Below are 14221 nucleotides of genomic sequence, written 5' to 3' on the forward strand. Positions count from 1 at the left end.
CTGTTCTGGACAAATGGAAGGGTTCTATATTTTAGACATCTTGAAAAGGTTCATGGAAATCACACACAGGTACTCCTTGCTTCACGACTGAGTTCTCTTCCTATGATGAGGTTGTTAAGCAAACTGGTAGACAGGCAAGTTGTTTAAAGGGTGCTGTCTTGTGGTGTGTCCTGGCATCATATGATATGTGTTTTTCAATAGCTATCACATGATGCCACCCTAGAATAATGTAGCTCCATCCATACAAAAAGCACATTTTGGATAAGCACCAGAAAGCAGTGAAGACACACAACACAATAATAGAAGTCCAGCATAATAATTTATTTATTTATTTATGTATTACTATGGATGCACAATGAAGTACAATTGTATAGTCATCTAGTGTGATCATGAATGTTTTGTATAGTGAATACCAAAGGACTGTAGGAATGTTACAAAGACTGAGAAAGGTGATTCCTTCCATCCTGGAGAACTGGTTGTTAAGTCCAAGTGGTCATTAAACAGGCAGGTCGTTAAGTGAAGAGTGGCTATATTTAAAAAGTATGCATCAATTTCGATTTCTTTTTTGCATCAGAATAAACTTGTACTTCGATTCTGTTTCTCTATGAGCTTTTTGAAGTCCCCTCATATGTGCTTTCTAATACAGTAGACACTAGCCACGTGCTACTACTGAGCACTGAAAATGGGCCTAGTAGGACTAAGGAATTGAATTTTTATTTTTACTCAATTTTAATTAGTCAAAACTCAAATAGCTGTGGGACCAGGAGGTGGTGATGGAGATTAAGACACTGAACTTCCACATGGTCGGCCACAGTTTGAGTCCCGGCCTTGTCGGTTTGCTTTCTCACTTTCTCTCTCTCTCTAGGGAGTGCACATGCCCTATACTGAATTAAATAATAATAATAAATAAAATTAAATAAATAATTCTTTTAAAAAAAACTTAAATAGCTGCATGTGGCTAATGGCTACTGTATTGGATATTACGGTGAGCTAGAAATATTTAAACCTACATCAGGAACAATCTAGATGGTACGTCTACGTTGGAGGTAGAGCTCCAATTGTATCACTAAATCCCTTACTATTAGAAAATCTAAATCTCTAGGTAATTAGTAAAAATTGTGGGCTATGCGATAACTCCGAATAATACAAATATTTTAAATAATCACACTAACATGAGATTTTGATCAATAGGAATTGGTGGTAATAAAGCATTTTTAAGAGCTATTTAATTATCATTATTATTACTATTATTATTTTAATCTGCTATCGGACATGTGTGCTCACCAGAGGGACAGAAGGAAAGAAAGAAAGTAAGAAGGCAAGCCACCAGGTCCAGGACTCAAACTTCAGTCAGCTATGAGGGAGTCCAGTGCCTTAATCACCATGCCATCTGCCAGTCCTCTGGTACTAAAGTATTAATTAGTTTTCGTTTAATGTAACAAGCATTAATTTCTGACCAAATCATCTCATCAAAGAAGGTAAACTGTCTAAATACCGTTAGATGTAACGCCTCTCACACAGACATAAATAAGGATAGAAACTCACTGGAGAAAAGCAGAGAACGACATGCAAGTTCTTCCTTGATCTGGAAATGAAGTACTCATACAGATTATCGAATGTTGGAGGATGGCGCGGCAGCTCCTTTTTCATCACCGATATCAGACCTTGGGTGATCTCATCCATCTCGTCCCGTGCAAACAAATTGGAGATCTTTGAGAAAGAGACAAGAAAGTATTCTGCATTTAAAGAGTTCTCCACAGCCAATTCACTGCCGATGCCTGGTCCTTGCTCCCTACAGCTCATCTTGTTATGTATTCCCTTTCTGTATCTCTATCATCCAATTCTGACTTTGCCAAAGACTCTCAAGAGTGCAGCTTCCTATTGAGCAGCTTAATAGAAAGCAAACGCTTTCCTGTGCTCAACTATCCGTCATAAAAAGCTATCTCTTCCACCATTTCAATCGCCTTTTTAAATGTCCAGTGATGCCCTCTGTTCTCTGAGGCCTGGTCTTCTCAACTCTGGCTCCAGGAAAGTTAACTACAATGGCTGTGTTCAAGCACAATATACACCATCTTACAGGGAAGAGTTAATACAGCAGGCCTGACCTTGAGAGTGTGCTTGCCGGGCGGGCCTTTAGCTGTATCTGAGAACCTGGCTTTTAGAATGTCTCCTTTCTACTAATTGATAAGGTTTTCCCATTTACCTAGCCTGTCCGTGCAAACTCGGTGATACATGCTGAAGAGCTACTTTCCTTCTGGGAGTCTGGAAATTTGGCAGTTGTAGCTAGGCAGGGAATGACTACATGACCAGTCTCAAATAAAACCATTAAGCTTTGAGTCTTAAATGGGTTTCGCTGAACAGAAGCACAATGCATAAGTTAATGCACTACATATAGAGGAAGATGTGTCCCGTACGACCCTTTGGTGAGAGCACTTGGACATCTGCACGTGGATTCTTCCACATGATGAGTCTTTTTCTTTACCGTCCAGAGGCATGTCCCTACTGTGTAACTGAAAGAAACCTTAGCCTCGAGTACAACTGTACGTTTCTAACGAAACTCCAGATACATGAGTGATCGTGAAGTGCTGACACAGTGGTATCAGGAAGGTGATGGGGGGGAGGAGGGGGCAGGTGGTGGCATAGCAGTTTAACATGACTATCTGCAAGGCTGACCCATGTGGGAAGGTTCTGGGTTCCCATCTGGAGACCTCTGTGAGGATGTGGGCACAGGCATGCCATAATCCTGGCTGCCTAAAGTTGAGGGTAGGTCTAGTGTATCCAGTAAAGACCCTACTGGGTGCTATCTCTCTGTTTCAATGTATCTCTCTCTCAGTCTCTTGTACTCATAGAAGAAATAACTTAAAGAACAAGAAAAGAATGATGATGCAAATACCCACCTAACTAACAGAACCCTTGCAATCAATCTATACTACTAATAGATACTTCGCTTCTCCTAAAACAGATTATAGGATCAAACTGAAGACTCATCAAGTAAAGAATCACATTCAAAATAAAAAAAAGAATACCACACATCTGGAAGTTAGCGGTATTAATTGCACAGAAATTTCAAAAATCTACTAAATTCTTTTTTTTTTTTTTTTTGAGAGGTTTTTGCTATAGGGCGTGTGCACTGTCCAGAAAGACAGAGAGACAGAAAGCAAGATATCACCCCCCAGGGAGGATGGCCACGCTGCAATCTCTTCTCCTCCATTCTCCTCCCGGGATCCTGGGCATGCACGCACAATGCCAAGCGTGAGTTTAAGCCACCGGATCTGGGACTCAAACCATGGTCAACTACATGGGAGTCCAGCGACAAAGCCATCATGCCAACTGCTGGTCACTACTAAATCTTATATATTGTTTCTAAAATAAAAAAATGTGTACCTTGCTTCTAAAAGGTTCCTGATTTTCTATTCAAATACACTTTACATTTTACAATACAAGTTTTTTCTCTATTTTTGAGACCTACCTCCCCTGAAGACAGCAAGTTGTTAAGATATTCTAGAAATGCCTCATCTTTTATCTCATTGTCAGTAAAGATGAAGGTGATGCCTTTTCCATCAGCACCAGCAACTTTGTACAAAAATTTTAAGTCCTCTGTTAGATTACTCACATTGTAAGATCTAAAAAAGAGAAGCAATAAGACATTTCAAACATATATATATACATACGACTCATGTATATATATGTATATATGTGTGTATATATGTGTATATATAGTCATAATTTATTTCAAAACATAACCACGGGGCCAGCTGGTGGCATGGTGGTTAAGGTGCTGGATTACCATAAGGCTGACCATGGTTCAAGTACTGGACCCAGCACCTTGAAAATCATGCAGGGTGCATGTGCTTGCATGTCCAAAATCCTGAGAGAAGAAAGGAGGAGAAGGGATTGTGGCATGGCCATCCCCTCTGGGGGAGGAGGTGATTTCTCACTTTCCCTCTGTGTCACTCTCTGTTTCTCTCCAGTGTGTATATGTGTCCTATGACAAAAACCTAAAAACAAAAACGAAACAATCACAACTCATGATATTCAGAGTATAATTTCCAACTGCTCCAACAGATGCTAAGTAACAGTGCCTGTGAGAAAACATGAAGATTAGAGCTAAAAAACTATATGTTACCATTCAAAACAAATAAGAGAAATGAAAAATGGGAAAATTTCCAGAAGTGATCCATGAAGTGTTTGGAAATACAAACTGTTAGTCCCAGCAATCTGACAGTCCTAGACAAGAGATTATGCCCAAGTGAATATATGCACAATAGCAAAAACTAATCTGAAATTTACAAAAGTTTGGTTTGGTGAGAAAGAATAAACTATAAATAAATTCATGGTAAATTATACATAGTGGTAATCTGCACAGCCCACGAACCGACCAGATACAGAGAAAGCCTACAGAAAAGAGCCATTACGTAATGTGGTATAATTAACAGACAAGTTAAAATTAGGTGGCTACGGATAAGGAAAAGAGAAGCTCTTGGTCTTTGTTTTTCTGTTTGCTCTGTCTCCTGCTCCGTGTATGCGCTCCCACAAGTTGTGCAATGAAAAACAATGAAGCAGCTACTTCCTGAAGTGTCCTGTGATGACAAAGACTTTAGAGAAACTCTCACTTGAGGAACTGTTATAGTACAAGTGAAAGGGAAGGTGTATGCCCTGGGGTCCGATATAAAGACGACAGGCACTGGGATCAGAAAGAACTAAGTTCTAATCCTTGCTCTGCAATTTTAGAAAGTTCTTCACGATTCTCACCTTTTGTTTCCTTACCTGCAGATGAAGATAGTAACTAATTGTAAAGGTTGTTGTAGTTATTAGAGATGATGGAGGTGAAAGACATTTAAATGAACAGCTTGTTTTTTTTGTTTGTTTTTATTTTTTTGTTTGTTTCATTGCTACAGGGCAGAGAGATGGAGAGAGAAAGAACCTCCCTCCCGCAGTGGGCTGTGGTCATACTACAATCCTTCTCCCTCCACTTCTCCCTCGTCGGGATTCTGGGCATGCACAAGCACACACACCCAGCACATTTTCAAGCCGTGGGGTCATGATTTGAACCATGGTTGGCAAGGAGATCCAGCTCTCAGCACTCAACCACTGTGCACAGGGCTGGCCTGATCGCTCATTTTAAACTAGTTTTTGAACTAGGAGCACCAGCTATTCACTTGTAGGTGACACAATAATGAAAAGTCTTACAGACTTCTGCAAAGGGAACTCTGTCAAAAAGAGAACATATGTTCCTTTCGGAGTAATTTCCAAGTGGGAAGTTCATTAAAAAGAGAAACTGGAGCCAGGTGCAGAGGTGCAGCAGATGCTAAGACTTCAGGGGAGGGCCCAGCTTGCATCCTCAGGTCTCCCCATGCACTCCAGGTCGTGTATGCGTGTCTGTGATCCTAGCTGGCTGAGGCTGGGGTGCAGAATGCTGTGAAGGTCCTGTTAGGAGTGCCTCTCTCTCGTTCTCTCTCTCTCTCTGATGGAATAATAAGTAAACTTTTAAAAAATTAAAAAGAGAAACTGCTAAGATGGCTTGTACTTACACAGTCACACAGCTCACAGGCTTCCTGCAGAGGTGGTACTGTCGGTGTAAAAGTAATCCTCTCACTGACTGCCCACCAACCAGTGAAGTCAGTCATTTTGGCTCTTTTTTGATTTTCATTAGCCTGACTGTCATACACCGGCTTCTGCCTTATTTAGACGGTCACAACACACACTCTTCTGGGTCCTGACCTCTTTTGCTCCTTTCTTTCACAGGTAAACTTTGTGGAAGTTTTCTAAACCTGTTTTCTCTGTTTCTTCACTTCCTAATGCAATCTTGCTTTCTCACTTTCTCTCTCTCTTTCTTTCACTCTGTCCCTCTCTGGTCAAATTAAAATAAACAAAGTTAAATAAAATAATTATTTTTAAAAAATGAAAAAGAAACACACCAAATTGTGTGTTTTTTCTTTTTAATTAAACATTTAACTCCAGAGATGTTAACTATAGAAGAACAAATGGTTGTGTTTTATTCTATCCTACCTGGTTAATGTTATCTGGAATATTTGATATCCAGCTATAAAAGAAGCTAGTCTTGAAATACTTTGTTTTCCTGAACCACCAACACCCACCAGCAATGCATTTCCACACGATGTTCGAATTATTCGTGAAATCTGTTTTGAAATAAAATAATGTTTATTTGAAAACAGGATGCAAATGTTTCTATTTACTTGCATTACATAGATCTAAGGTTTTGACCACATGTTTCTAGACTATGTTAGGGGTTTTTTTTCCTTGTAATGGAATATCCCACAATTTTAAAAATTAAAATTAAAGTTTCATACTGATTTATTCAACACAAATTCTCCCCTGGCCTATCTATATTTACATAATGAAAAAAGCACAAACTAGCTCACTCTGCTCTATTTCTAAATAATTGTGTGTGTAATTTTACTATTTTTAGGTTCAGTGGATGATGGAGTGCCTTTCCCAATCTGCAGAAGTAAAGAAATTTTAGAATTGTTCTCTTGGAGCCAGCAGGTGATGTAGCAAAGGTGCTGGACTACCACATGGTCAAGTATGGTTCAAGTCCCAGGCCTAACAACTTGCTTTCTTCCGTGTGTGTATGTGTGTGGTGAGCACATGTGTCCTACAGCAAGCTAAAAAATAATAATAATAATAGGGACCAGCAGTTGGCGTAATGACTATGTCACTGGACTCCCATGTAGTCGACTACAGTTCGAGTCCTGGACTTGGTGGCTTAAGCTCACACCGGGCTCATATGTGTGTGTGCCCAAGATCCCGAGAGGAGAATGGAAGAGAAGGGATTACTGCATGGCCATCCAGCAATGTAGCCATCTGCTGGTCCCCAAAAATGACACTTTTTAAAGCATCATCTTTTTCTCAACATTGAACTGGAGTCCCATAATATCAACATAGAATCTGAGGAAGGTATTATTTCATCACAATGTTTTCCAGCTTACTGTCTAGGAAAGTAAAATTCTTTTTTTTTAAAATTAATTTATTTATTTTTACATTTTTCCACATTTACTCTACATATCAAGAAATTTTAACTCATACTCCATAGTTCTTGACAGTTTACAAACAACTTTCAAAATTTCAAAATACTGAATTTTAAAGATAATGTTCAAAATATTTCTTATAATTTTGTATAATTTTATGACTCTATAACAACAGAAGCAGTGTGGTTTTAATTTTTTTTTTTTTTTTTTTTTAGAGTGCAGACACTCGGTATATATTAAGTGGGGACATACAATGCCTCTCCTTCATAGCATGGCTTGCTTCACTCAGCAGTAAGTCTTCCATATTCATCCACTTCCTTTCAAAAGAAAGTAAAATTCTTTGATTCAGTGTGACAAAAGCTCTGAATACAAAACCATCAATTTGCTTTTGAAAGACATTTGCTGTCAGGGCCAGCAGATGGTGTGGTGGTTAAGGCTCTGGACCCCCTAATGGCTGAATGTGATTCGAGTTCTAGACCTGGTGACTTGCTTTCTCACTTTCCCTTTCTCTCGCTCTGTGTCTCTCCAGTCAAATTAAAAGAATAATAATAAATAAAATAAAAAAGTAATTTTTTTAAAAAACAGGGACCAGAAAATGGCGTAATGGTTACATTGCTAGACTCCCCTATGGTTGAATGCAGTTCAAGTGCTAGACCCAGTGGATTCAAATTCATGCCAGGCACATGTGTGTGTGTGCCCAACATCTCAAAAGGAGAATGGAATTAAAAAGACTGTGGAATGGCCGTACTTGTGGAGAGTGATTTCTTGCTTTCTGCCTCTCTCTCTTTCTCTCTCGCCTGCTGGCAAGAGCACACACCCTATAGCAAAAATCTCTCTCTAAAAAGAAAAAAGAAAAAACATGCACTGTCATCTAAGTGGATTCAGTTAAGGGATTTATTGAGCCTTTGTTTTCTGACATAGTGAACTGACCTAAACTACTAGGTACATTCATTCTTCTGTTTGCTACCTGATAGTATATGTTTATTCTCTCAAAAAGCTTATCTATAAAATTTACTAATATTTTACAACACTTATTTATAGCAATATAACCCTTAATTAGAACCTTAATAAGATGAGTCATTGCATCTTTAAAAAACACCAGGTCAAGAGTTGTTCCTCTAATGATTTCATTGAACTGTCTCTGGTAAAACTGGAGTTTTTCAGACAGAAAATCAAAGGATGGTACCTGCAGGTAGGGAGAAAGAGAAAAAATAATACTAAAAATCCAAATATTTGTGAAAGTAGCAATTATAAAGACACTCAAACAATAATTCTTAAAAATATATAGATATCTCCTTTAAACCTTATGTATTTGCTTATTTTTTTGAGTACTGGTCTATTCTTAGTTATTCCCATTTTCAGAGGCCTGAAATCTAATTGCATTAGTTGGTTTCCAATACAAAATCTTTTCTGACTTTTCTGTCCCATCACCCAGCACAAACTGATATTCATGGTAATTAATGTTGAAATATAACAAATAATATTTTTTAGTTTTACTTGCTTTTTAATATTGTCTATGGCTTTTAAAAAATATACAGAAATTTTACATTATTTAAGTCATCAAATCCACAAGTCTTGTTCTGATGTAAAAATTCACTCATTTTGTTCCGCAAATTTTCCCTCTCTATTTAATTCTTTGACCTATGTGCACTTTAGAATTACTTTGTTGGGACCAACAGATGGTGTAATGGTTACATTGCTAGATTCCCACATGGTTGAAGGCGGTTCGAGTCCTAGACTGGCCGGCTTAAAACTCATGCCAGGCACGTGTGTGTGTATGCACCTAGGATCCTAAGAGGAGAATGAAGGAGAAGGGATTGAAGCATGGCCATGCCCCCTGGGGGACTATTTCTCACTTTCGGTCTCTCTGTCTCTCCAGTGAGTGCACAAGCCCTATAGCAAAAATCTCTCTTAAAAATAAAAATCCCTTTGGAATCAAGTTTCAAACTTCATTAAACCTACACATTAATGTAGAAAGAAATATGTGCTGTCAATTAATCAAGTAAAAAAATTTTTATCATGTGAACTCCTAGATATTTTATATTATTTTTGCTGTTAAGTGAAATAAGCTTATATTTTCTTTCTTTCTTTTATTATTTATTTTTTAATTTTTGCTATAGGGTGCATGTGCTCATGAAGACAAAGAGAGAAAGAGGGAAAATGAGAAATTCCTTCATTCTCCTTTTAGGATTTTGGGCATACATATACACGTTGCCCAACATGATTTTTAGGCATCAGGTCCCAGATTCAAACTGCAAAATCAGCCGTGTGGGATCCAAATGCCTTAAGCACCACATCACCCGGCTGGCCCCAAATAACCTCGTATTTCTATTTTGTGATTGGCAAGGATTGGCAAGTTTTTTTTCTATAGAGGATAGGAAATATGACTTTATGAACACTGAAATATAAATTCTATGCAGTTTTTTACGTGTCACACAATATTATCTTTTTATTTATTTATTTTTTCTAACCATTCAATAATATACAAACAAATCTAACAAAACCAGGCAGGGAGCTGGCTTTGACTCCCAGACCACAGTTTGTCACCCTTCAGTACAGAGGATAGCGACTGAGTTCCATATTTAGGTAGCGCTTGTGCAACTTACTAAGTTTCTATGAATTAAAACATTTCAAATTCACTTGGATTATACAATTAGCTAATCACATATCAGCAAATAATGATATTTCACTTGTTTTCCTGTTTGATGATAGCAACTACTTGTGCCATTTTGTCACATTGCCTAGAACTTTCAAAGCAATATTAAATAAAGTGTGGGCGTGGCCAGCTCTGTGGTACAGTGATAATGCGCTGCTCAAGAGAAGCCAGATCGTGGCATGGAGACTGTGGTTTGAATCCCAAGCCTGGTCAGACTGAAACGAGCCAGGCATGTGAGTGAGTTCCCAGGATTCTACGGACTGGAGAACCAGAAGAGGATCTTGGCATGACCAGGCACTGTGGAGGGTGCTCCTCTGTCTGTCTGTCTCTCTGTGTCTCATTCTCACGTGCATATGCACATACTCTGACAATGAATAAAGAAAAAATATTAAAAAATTAAAGTGGTGACAACAGGCACGCTTGTCTTATACTTCACTTTAATAAGAATGCTGCTAAATTGCATTGAAAGAAATATTCTGCTTTATAGGTGAGGGCTGTGAATCACAACACGTAACTTAGAAGTTACAGAAACTCCATGGTAGAACTATGGTGTAGAAAGAAGTACCTAGTTAGGTGAGTGAGCCAAAAAAACTCTTAAAAGATGAAAATAGGAGCTAGCAGGTGGCATGGCAGTTAAGGTCCTAGACTCCCACACAGATGACCACAGTTCAAGTCCCAGACCTGGCAGCTTGCTCTCTCACTTTCCCTCTCTCTGGCTCTCTCTGGTGAGCACACATGCCCTAGTAAATTAAAATAATAATAATAATAATAATAATAATAATAATAAATAAAATAAAATAAAATAATTCTAAAAAGAAAAAAGATGAAAATAAATACCAATTCATAGACTTTCGGTATTTCAAACACGGTGTCTTCAGGTTCATCACCTGTTGGTTCAGGCATGTCACGGAGAAAATCCACAAAGTAAGGTTCAGGGAGAATTTGTAATGCCGCTTCAGAGCTGATATTTTCTTCAATAGCACGAATAAGATGCGCATTAAACCACTGCTCATCTTCAGGAGTTATAAATCTGAAAGGAAAATGTAGTCAGAACATAAACTGAAACAATCTTTTCTAACTGAACATGGTTTCAACCTCCCTCCACTGCTCAGCCCCCACCCTGTACTTCCCTCACCTCAGGAAAACAGTAAGTTCTGCCTCTGGAGAAGAAGGATATAAGCCCATCCCAAATAGTTACACCATTAATAGTATTCTTTACAGACAATAGAGGGGCCAGGTGGCAGCACAGAGGTGGCATGGCTGCACCCACATGAAAAGGTACTGGGTTCATGTCTTCGGACCTCCCTGAGCACTCCAGGCATGTGTGCCCATGATTCCTGGCCTGCTGACATCAGGTGTGGGTGACAGCAGGGAGCGCTGTTGGCAGTACCTCTCTCTCTCTTTCTGTCTTTCTCATGGAAGAAATAAATGAATACATTTTTTTAAGTGAGCTTTTAAATAAATATACAGATAAATCACTGAGGCGAAGTCAAAGGTCCCTAAAATTGGGGCCAGGAGAAGGCGTAGTGGTTACGTTGCTAGAATCTAACACGGTCAACCATGGTCCAGGTTCCAAACCTGGTGGCTTGAAGATTACACCAGGTGCATGTGCATGCATGCCCAAGTTCCTAGGAAAATTGGGGAAAATCATCCTCCAAAGGGTGATTTCTCCCTCTCCCTCTCACTGTCTCTGTCTCTCTTTCTCCAGCAAGTGCACACATCCTAAGGCAAAAACCTCTCCAACAAAAAAGGTCGCTAAAATTATAATAGGAGTGCTAAAGTGATGCTCAGTGTAGCAGATGAGAGTCCTCTTTTGGGTTTGTGGACACAGAGCAGAAAGGACATTTTCAGACTTACATTACCACGGAGGAAAAGAAAGAGAAGAGGGGAGGAACACTGGATGGGCACCACCTCTGTGTAAGACACTGTGGTAGATACTTTCCGACTTCGTGAGGTTGGCATTATCATCCATATTTTATAGATGAGAAAACTGAGACTCGGAAAGAACTGAATTTAACGAGATTGCTTATTTTCACTGGGGAGAAACCAGATTTTACCAAGAACAACACAGAGCACGTGACTTTTATAAAATATACACAACTAACTGCTCAGCCTCCACTGCCTCCTAGTGTTATCAGTTCTCTGATGATACGGTGGTGTATAAAGATGTTGTTGAAATAATATTCAAGCGAATTGGCAGAGTGTTTTTGTAATGGTGAGCAGCAGATGGAAATGCCATAATGCTTCACAAGCCCCATAGCGAATTAAGGCAAACCCTCTTGCTCTGCTTAACCAAGTAGATAATGCGAGAACTAATAGAGGCATATACAGCTCTAAAGCCCTAAGTTTCAGCTCAAGGGCCGCGATACGCACCTGTCTGCAATGACTCTGTTGCACTCATGTTTGAAAAGTGACAGGAGAACAGAGATGGAGGAACACTCCTCGGCTTTTACGGTTAACATTCCTTGCCAAATTCTGGAAAGGTCTCGAAGATTGAAGATGTAGTGAAATTTCGAAGGAGTTGGCAGCATCTTTGCCTAGAAATGAAAAAAAAAAATCAGAATACTCTCGATTAGTTTTCAGATAAAACTAAAAGTAGAACTGCTTTTCTGACTATTTTAGCTCACAACTCCTATTTTAGATTAAATATACTGAGCAAATAAATCAAGGTTAAGTTCATCTTTTTGTCATAGCCCTGGCAGAAAAAAGCATATAAATAAACCAGGATAGAATTTAAAAGATCATAAGCTCTTGAATAGGATAGATTCGAGAAAAAGGCGCTGGGAAAAAAAAAAAAAAACAGCAACAGCAGAATAAGGCACTAGATACAGAATCCAATGCCTTGTTCCACTACCATTAGCTGGCTTTGAACAAATCACTTCCCTCTGAGTTCTCCAGAACTATGTGAAGTATGGGAACAACCATTCCTAATCGTTATTAACCTTAGCAATGTAGACAGTATATGGAAATATGTCATAATGAAAACTCAGGGTGAGCTGGCCATCATGCAGGCGAGGACAATACATGTTCACTTCAAAGTCAATAATGAGTATCTTTCATAGACTGCTTTGAGATCCTTCATGTGTCTGGATTTCCACAAATTCATGTACATGCCATGACCTAGACTTCACTGTGAAGACCCAAACTCAGTCACCACCCTTTCATATATCTGTGTATCCATAATAAATTGACAGGGAAGTCTGACATACAGTTGTAAGTACAGTAACAGGTAGTTAGCTGGGTTTTTTATTCGTTTGAACACAAAAACTATGTTGAGCTATGTTAATTTACTTATTATTTCTACCAACTTATAAAGGCAAAGTTATAAAAATAAGACATTCTAGACCAAAGAGATATCAATTAAGAAATAAACGTTGGTGATCTATGGCCAATCAAATGGCATGGTGGTTAAGGAAGCAGGATCCCACATGGCCGAGTATGTGGTTTGAATCCTGGACCTGACAACATGGAAAATATGCCAGATGGGTGTGCATGTGTGCCCAAAATCCTGAGAAAAAACAGAGGAGAAGGGATTGCAGCATAGCTACCCCTCCAGAGGGTGACTTCTTACTTTCCCTCTCCCTTTCTCTTTTTCTTTCATTCTCTCTAGCCAGCACTTGCAAAAGCTAAAAAACAAAAACAAAACTAAACTTAAGTGATCTAGATGTGGAACCTGCTGTTGGTCACGTGCACAGACCGTAATTAGCCTGGCCACAGCAGTGCTCACATGTACACTGCCAAGATCTGCTGCCTAGCAGGCTGGAACCTGCCTAGACTCGGGTAGACTCGGGTTCGATTTCTGGCCCGTCCTAAAAGCTGGGTAGGGTGTAGTGCCTGTAGTCCCAGCTACCTAGGAGGCCAAGGCAGGAGGATCTAGACACGACAAAATCTTGTCTTAAGGGGAAAAAAGAGATCACAATTGATACCATTAGCATCATTTTTGAAAGTGAAACAATGGTTATTCTGGTGATACAAAGCAAACTCTCCACACAATTAATTCAGGAAAGCAACAGCTTTCTTCCATATCTGTTCACTGAATAAGTTCTTTCTATGTTGGAAAAGCACCCTAGAGAACTTAAGGGTAATTTTTTAAAAAATAATTATTTATTTAATTTTATTTATTATTATTATTCAATTTGATCAGAGAGAAACGGGGAGGGTTCAGAAAGCAACCTTCCAAATGCAAAACTCAAACCATGGTTGGCCATGTGGGAATCCAGTGCCTTAACCATCACCCCACTTGCTGGACCCTAGAGTAATTTATTTGTTAAAGACAGAGTCTTGCGGGGTCAACAAGTGGCATGGTGGTTAAGGTGCTGGACTCTCACAAGGTCAATCACAGTTCGAGTCCCAGACCTGGCGGCTTGCTTTCTCACTTTCCCTTTCTTTCTCTAGTCAAATTTAAAATAGTAATAATTAAAAATAAAATTTAAAAAATCTTAAAAAGGAAAAGACAAGGTCTCACTTTGTCATGATGTCCCAGCTCAAGCCTCCTTGTAGCTGAGATTACAGGCGTGTGCCACCAAGCCTGGCTTTCAGGCTGGCCAGGAATCAAACCAGGCCTCCCATGGTGCCT

At 39.1% G+C, this 14221-nt stretch overlaps 1 protein-coding gene across 1 annotated transcript in view; it reads right to left on the reverse strand.

Moving 5' to 3' along the window:
- Positions 1-14221, reverse strand: part of DNAH8 (dynein axonemal heavy chain 8) — a 413702-nt gene that overhangs the window by 154484 nt on the left and 244997 nt on the right. The window contains exons 58-63 of the mRNA XM_027771927.1: positions 12019-12182; positions 10483-10675; positions 8053-8175; positions 6010-6140; positions 3470-3623; positions 1546-1710 (exon numbers count right to left, since the gene is read on the reverse strand). Coding sequence (XP_027627728.1) covers positions 1546-1710; positions 3470-3623; positions 6010-6140; positions 8053-8175; positions 10483-10675; positions 12019-12182 — 930 coding nt within the window. The remainder of the gene's footprint in view (positions 1-1545; positions 1711-3469; positions 3624-6009; positions 6141-8052; positions 8176-10482; positions 10676-12018; positions 12183-14221) is intronic.

The sequence above is a fragment of the Tupaia chinensis genome, unplaced genomic scaffold (genome assembly GCF_000334495.1).
Source record: "Tupaia chinensis unplaced genomic scaffold, TupChi_1.0 Scaffold000238_1, whole genome shotgun sequence".
Classification (NCBI taxonomy): domain Eukaryota; kingdom Metazoa; phylum Chordata; class Mammalia; order Scandentia; family Tupaiidae; genus Tupaia; species Tupaia belangeri.